At 32.0% G+C, this 6,242-nt stretch overlaps 1 protein-coding gene across 1 annotated transcript; it reads left to right on the top strand.

Moving 5' to 3' along the window:
• Positions 1-1,807: 1,807 nt before the first annotated feature.
• Positions 1,808-5,510, top strand: LOC133822909 (uncharacterized). Its single transcript, XM_062255374.1, has 11 exons — positions 1,808-2,054; positions 2,496-2,646; positions 2,859-3,226; positions 3,343-3,426; positions 3,533-3,805; positions 3,925-4,060; positions 4,159-4,321; positions 4,454-4,582; positions 4,662-4,856; positions 4,965-5,087; positions 5,186-5,510. The coding sequence occupies exons 3-11, from the start codon at positions 2,935-2,937 to the stop codon at positions 5,294-5,296; spliced, it is 1,506 nt and encodes a 501-aa protein (XP_062111358.1). The 5' UTR covers positions 1,808-2,054; positions 2,496-2,646; positions 2,859-2,934; the 3' UTR covers positions 5,297-5,510.
• Positions 5,511-6,242: the final 732 nt, after the last annotated feature.

The following is a 6,242-nucleotide window of genomic DNA, read 5'->3' as shown; positions in this document are numbered from 1 at the left end:
CATGTTGCTCCATTTCATTGTCGCGCATGGAATGAGTGACCACCATGATGATTGATGGGTTGGATATCATGCAAAATTTCAAGCTTAATCTTCTCTCAATGAAAACACCAATCTGTTGACGCGGTTTCGTCAACAGGGGATTTAGAAATCCAAGACAGAGAGATTGAGCTTTTTGTAAACCAAATGTATAAGAATATAAAAAAAACACCCAGAATTTACGTGGTTCAATGGTTAAAATTCACCTAGTCTATGAGTCACTGCTATTCATCTGTTTATGAACTTTTTAGACAAAAAATTTTAAAGCAATTTTGGCAGACTTTTTGTATATAGAATGTCGGTCCTTTTTACATTCCATTCCCTTTGTATTTATAGAGAAAAAATGGTGGACAGTATTGAGTAACAGTACATTAATATAGTAACTGACAAATTTGGGTAACTAACCATTTACATAAATACATGATTGCCTATTAATTCTATATCCGTTATATTGAGTAATGAGTACATAATGAAATATGAGCATTTATTAGACATATAAGAAATTTCCGAGTCTTTTAGGATCCTTCACTGTGCGTCATAGACAGACTTTTGCGAGCTGAACACACTCCTCGAGCTGGATGTTGTAAGACCAATGCGTACTGACGCGAGTCACGTCCGGAGTTTCACGAGGGCAATTTGGACGTTATGTACCTCAAAGTAAGTTGTTAACGTTAGAGGCAATCTGAAAACCCGAGTTGTCACAGATTGTCAAGTAAGCTCGAACTACTCACTCCAGAGTTAACAAAATACTTTATATGTATATTTTTTTCATGCACTTATCTGCTAGTTGTACCTCGTGGTGAGTAATTCAACCTGCATTTTCTGGGCACAACAATGACCATTTTCAAGTTTATTTTTAAATAATATAGGTAGGACGTTAAAGGCTGAACTGATCATGACAGAAGAATCAAAACTTAAATAGCGATTCGAGCAAAATATTATATATCAATTGCTTTCTTAAGAGTTATTATTATTATTATAATAATAAGTTTTAGGAATAATAACAAGTTGGTGGTTCAATTATATATAATAACAAAAAAAAAAAAAGAGAGAGACTAGTTTATATATGTGCCGACTGCATGGTAAAGATGCAACCCAGAAGCCGTTAATAGTTTTGGCTTGGCTAATCGCCAGTGCCACTCTGCCACGATGTTGACATTTTAAAAAAAATTGATGATAACTGCTACCTAATTTATTGCATATTATGGCTACGTGCACGCTCATCAATTCTCCATTAATAACTTAATAAAAGCTTTTTATATACACATACATTGGCTTTGTTACGCTTAGATGCTTAGCCTAAGCAAGCATGCACAAGATACTAATAAATTCGTTTAATCTATAAACAAAACATGAAAAGAAAAAGGGTATCATTTAATTAGGTTTAGAAGAAATAATCAATAAGTTTATAATATAAAGTTAAAGTTGATAATTAATGTCATACCGTATTGAGTTGACTGAAGCCAAGATTTTGTTGAAGGGTAATCATCAATCATATGTGATATAAATATGTATATTTAACTCAAAAAATCTATAAAACTTAAATGGACAAGTAATTTTCTTATATGGGGTTTTATTATTTAGTAATATTTGCTTAAAGAGTGATCATTGTTACACGTGGGGAAGTAGAACCGCAGTCGGCGGGGATTAATTATATGAAAGTTAAAAGTTGTTTCTGCTTTGCCGTAATGCCATATGCCCGGTAATACATAACATAGTGAGAAAATAAAACTTATACATATATATCTATATATTTATATATAAACGGAAACAGAGGAGAGAGAGAGAGAGTGGGAGATTCAAAAGATTGGATCCGAATAGAACGGACTTCATCTTTGTGTGCTCTGTCATTTAAGTGTGTTTTGTGACATTATCTGGCTTCCCTTTTTTCTTTCCTCTGTGGATTCCTTACCTGTTTTGTCACAGAGAGAAAGAAAAAGCAGGGAGGAATTCCGGGTTCCTCCTCCATTTTTTTTTTCAATTCGTAGGATCAATGCTTGATCATCTTTCCATCCCAGGTACTTATTTTTTTGTATTCCTTTATTTATTTGTGCGTGTGTGTGTTAGAACTTTACAATCATTCTCTTAGAACGTTATCTGGGCTCAAAGAGTTTATCATTTTGCAAATCTTTTATATATATATATATATCTTATTTTATTTTATTTTATTTGTTATGGGGTTTGTTTTCAAAAGGTTTTAGAAAACGCTTTGTAATTGTTGTCTATTCCATAAAGTGTTAGTGCTACAATTAATCACAATCAATCAACATATCAACTTCTGTCTACTACTTTTGTGAAATAAAAATCCTATTTGATAGTGATGGGGACTCTCATATATTGATATGTCAATGTTTCGTCTTTCATTTGTTAGCTTGTAAGGAAAAAAAGAAAAAGAAAAAAATTTCATGTTACTATTAAAAAAAATCATTATCTTATTACTATTTCCGTGTGTTTTCCAGGCTTTTTCCAGAGATGGATACCAAGGTGGAGTACTTATCTTTGTGTGATTTCTGGTGTGGTGATATCTTAGAAGGAATTTATTCTATTCTATTCTTACAGTAACCAATTCACCACAAAAACTGCCTCGAAAGGCGTATGTCAACTTTAAAGGTATGTACTTAATGGTAGTGATTTTGCTTACTATGAACGATTAAAAGTATCGTCTCATTATTTGGTAATTTTTTTTTTAGTTTAATGGTTTGGTTCATGGCAATGCTTAGTTTGCGGTTATTTACTAGTTAGGACTTAAGACTCCGGCCAGGTCCATGGCCTTTTGTTTTGATACTTTTTCTACTATCTTTTTCTTGATTCCGTGGCTGCAGGTTTATTCTCTATGAGGAGTACTAATTAGTACGTCAACTATTCTTGGTGTTTTTCTTCATCATCTTCTTCTTCAAAATGGGTGCATGTGTTTCGAAATCGAATAGAAGAATCATAGCAAGTCGGAATGGCTGTAGAAGATCTAGTGGCAAACGCAGGGGAGTAATCTCCACTTCCATTCCGGATGTGCCCATCAGACGAATTAGTGATGCTGGAAATCGTGTTAGAGATTTTGATGTGAGTGAGCTTGTTCATCTTGGCTTTGAGAAAGGTTCTGCTACAACAGCCTGCAAGAGATCGGAGGTCTCCAACATGAAAATTCACCTCGCTCAACTTCAATGGAACCATGCCCAAGTTGATCCAAATGGCGGTATAATAACTCTTACATTTCTCAGCATTACCCTTTTCTTATTACATATTCTATTGTTCAATTTGTTCTATGAAAATCCTTTTGTTTTCTGACGATATAATCTTCTTTTTATGCAGGGGTATGCCAAGAAGAAGCCTGGTTTGACTCGGTTAGCATTCTTGATTCTGACTCAGATGATGACTTTAGTAGTGTTCATGGAGGTAACTAAAGTAGAACTGAATCTCTTTTGTTCTCTCTATAACTTTATAAGTAATATATGATAGTAAACTCTGTTTCTTTGTAATGTATATTTGTTTGGGGTTTTAGATGGTTTTCCTATAGCGGCTAATCCAATTGGAAGCATACCAAACACTCAATTGGTCCAGTACGAAAGTGCTTCATGCTATGTGGATTCCAGGAGTAAGTATGAAGAATTTTACGAGAGTTACTTGAAAATAGATGGAGCCACTGCACATTACAATGACAAGAGTTATCAACCATTGTCTAGTCCCCAACACCCTCAGAGAAAACAACAGTCCACTTTGATCATGCTTTCTTACAAGAGAAAATCCGCTGATGGAAATGAAAAGACTGAATTCTGTAAGTGCATTTTATTTTGTGGGTATTATTCATAACACAGCTAATACTTAACACTTGAACTTAACAATGCCAAGAAAAACCTCTTTTCTAACAACAAATGCATGTATCAATCAATTCAGGTGCTGCTGAGAAACTATTATATCGTCCAAGAGCAGGATTAAGAATACCATGCTCAACTGGAGATAAGCCAGTACCTGGATGCTGGTCAGCCGTTTCGCCTTCAGTTTTTAAGCTCCGTGGCGAGAATTATTTTAGGTAACATTCTTATCCTCTTCTTTTGTTGTTGTTGATGTTTGTTTTCTCATTTAAGATGTGAATGTCTTTAAGGCTGAAAATGTGTTGTTTATATGCAGAGATAAACAGAAGCAACCAGCTTCAGGCTCTAGTCCATACGTACCATTTGGTGTTGATCTATTTATATGTCCACGAAAGATTAATCACATTGCTCAGCACCTTGAACTCCCTTCTGTCAAAGCCAATGACAAAGCACCTTCCCTCCTAATTGTTAATATACAGGTTCATTCTCTCTCTTTCTCTATATGAATATACAAGTTCATTCTCTCTCTTTCTCTATATGGATATGCCAGGTCCTATTTTGATCAATTTTTATAAGCTTATTTGAATCTGAATTCATTGTCGTTTCTGCAGCTTCCTACTTATCCAGCAGCCATGTTACTTGGAGACTGTAATGGAGAAGGCATGAGCCTTGTATTATACTTTAAAGTTTCTGAGAATTTTGACAAAGAAATCTCTCCTGCATTTCAAGACAGCATCAGGGTATTGCTTTCTTTTCCCTTTGTATGTTATACATGTATAAATTATCCATTAATATTGACCTTTTTATTTATTTTAATAGAGATTTCTTGAGGATGAGACAGAAAAAGTCAAAGGATTTGCAAGGGAGTCAATTGCTCCTTTCCGGGAAAGACTCAAAATTTTGGCTGGAGTGGTGAATCCAGAGGAACTTCAGTTGGGTTCTGCTGAAAGGAAGCTTATCAATGCTTATAATGATAAGCCAGTACTCTCACGACCTCAACATAGTTTCTTCAAGGTAAACAAAAAAAAAACTAAGGCTCTTGTTAATGATGCACAGACATGAATGAACTCGTTCAACCCATTAAATTTTTTTAAAATGCTCTGCTTGTGTTTGATTTTTCAGGGACCAAATTACTTTGAGATTGACCTTGATATACATAGGTTCAGCTATATCTCTAGGAGAGGACTTGAATCATTCCGAGACCGTTTGAAGAATGGTATTCTTGATTTGGGTTTAACTATCCAGGTACCACTTTTGTACTGATTTGAGGTGATTATTAATTAATTCCTTTATTTGAAGTATAAAGAAATGACTCTGGTTTCTCTATAATGCTATATTTCTAGGCACAAAAACAAGAGGAGTTGCCAGAGAAAGTGTTATGCTGTGTGCGGTTGAATAAGATTGAGTTTATAAATCATGGACAAATACCAACACTTGTAACTATTGATGGTTGACTTGGAGTTTGGACTATATATATAGATATATATATTTATATATATACGTATACATTAACGTACCTTGGGGGATGGGGATATTGCTTTTGGAGTTTACAATTCCGGCGAAACAACAAACAAGAGTTGTATCAACACAGTTGTCGTTAAAATGACAGAAAAATATTAGAAAAGAATAATTCTTTCGGTATAAAAAAAAATTCCAACAATTGTTGTACTTCTCCATTCTTCTAAATTTTTTTTTTTTTTTTGTATCATTTTTTTATTTTTCTTAAAAAGTTATTTTGTCTTTCTTTGTTGATTCTATAACTAAATTATTAAGTTTTTATGATTATTATATATATTTTAAATAAATAAATAATATTATATAAAATAATGATATAAATATATTAAAAGAAAAATTAAATAAAAATATTATTTATAGTTTTTTTAAATAATAAAATAATTTTTTAAATCACAAACTACCTCATTTAATGTATAATATATTAATGATATTATTCAAATCACACATCATTGATTATGAAAGAAACTTGTTTATTTTAGATAATAAATATTATTATAATTTCTTATTTAATTACACAATCATATTATTTGTACATAATATGATACTTATATATAATATATTTATTATGTATTATATATTATTGTAATAATAATATTTTATAACATGTGAATTTATATTAATATAATTATTAAATATCTAGTACAATGATTGGAGAAGAATCTTGTTTATTCTTGACAGAAGATAAATGTTATTCTAATTTCTTATTTAGTTACACATACATATTATTTGTATACAAAAGACACTTATATATAATGTATTTATTATGTATTATATTATTGCAATAATAATATTTTATAACATATGAATTTATATTAATGTAATTATTAAATGGGAATTTACTCATTTGGTACCCTATGTTTTTGCAAAGTATCATTTTGGTATCCT

The sequence above is a fragment of the Humulus lupulus genome, chromosome 3 (assembly GCF_963169125.1).
Source record: "Humulus lupulus chromosome 3, drHumLupu1.1, whole genome shotgun sequence".
Lineage (NCBI taxonomy): Eukaryota > Viridiplantae > Streptophyta > Magnoliopsida > Rosales > Cannabaceae > Humulus > Humulus lupulus.
This window is presented reverse-complemented; position numbering and strand designations above follow the sequence as displayed.

Excerpts from the sequence above, each read along its gene's own strand:
- LOC133822909 (XM_062255374.1), top strand. The coding sequence starts at position 2,935 with ATGGGTGCATGTGTTTCGAAATCGAATAGAAGAATCATAGCAAGTCGG. Across the intron at positions 4,061-4,158 it reads CGTGGCGAGAATTATTTTAG|AGATAAACAGAAGCAACCAG; the intron begins GTAACATTCTTA and ends GTTTATATGCAG. Across the intron at positions 4,857-4,964 it reads CTCAACATAGTTTCTTCAAG|GGACCAAATTACTTTGAGAT; the intron begins GTAAACAAAAAA and ends TTGATTTTTCAG.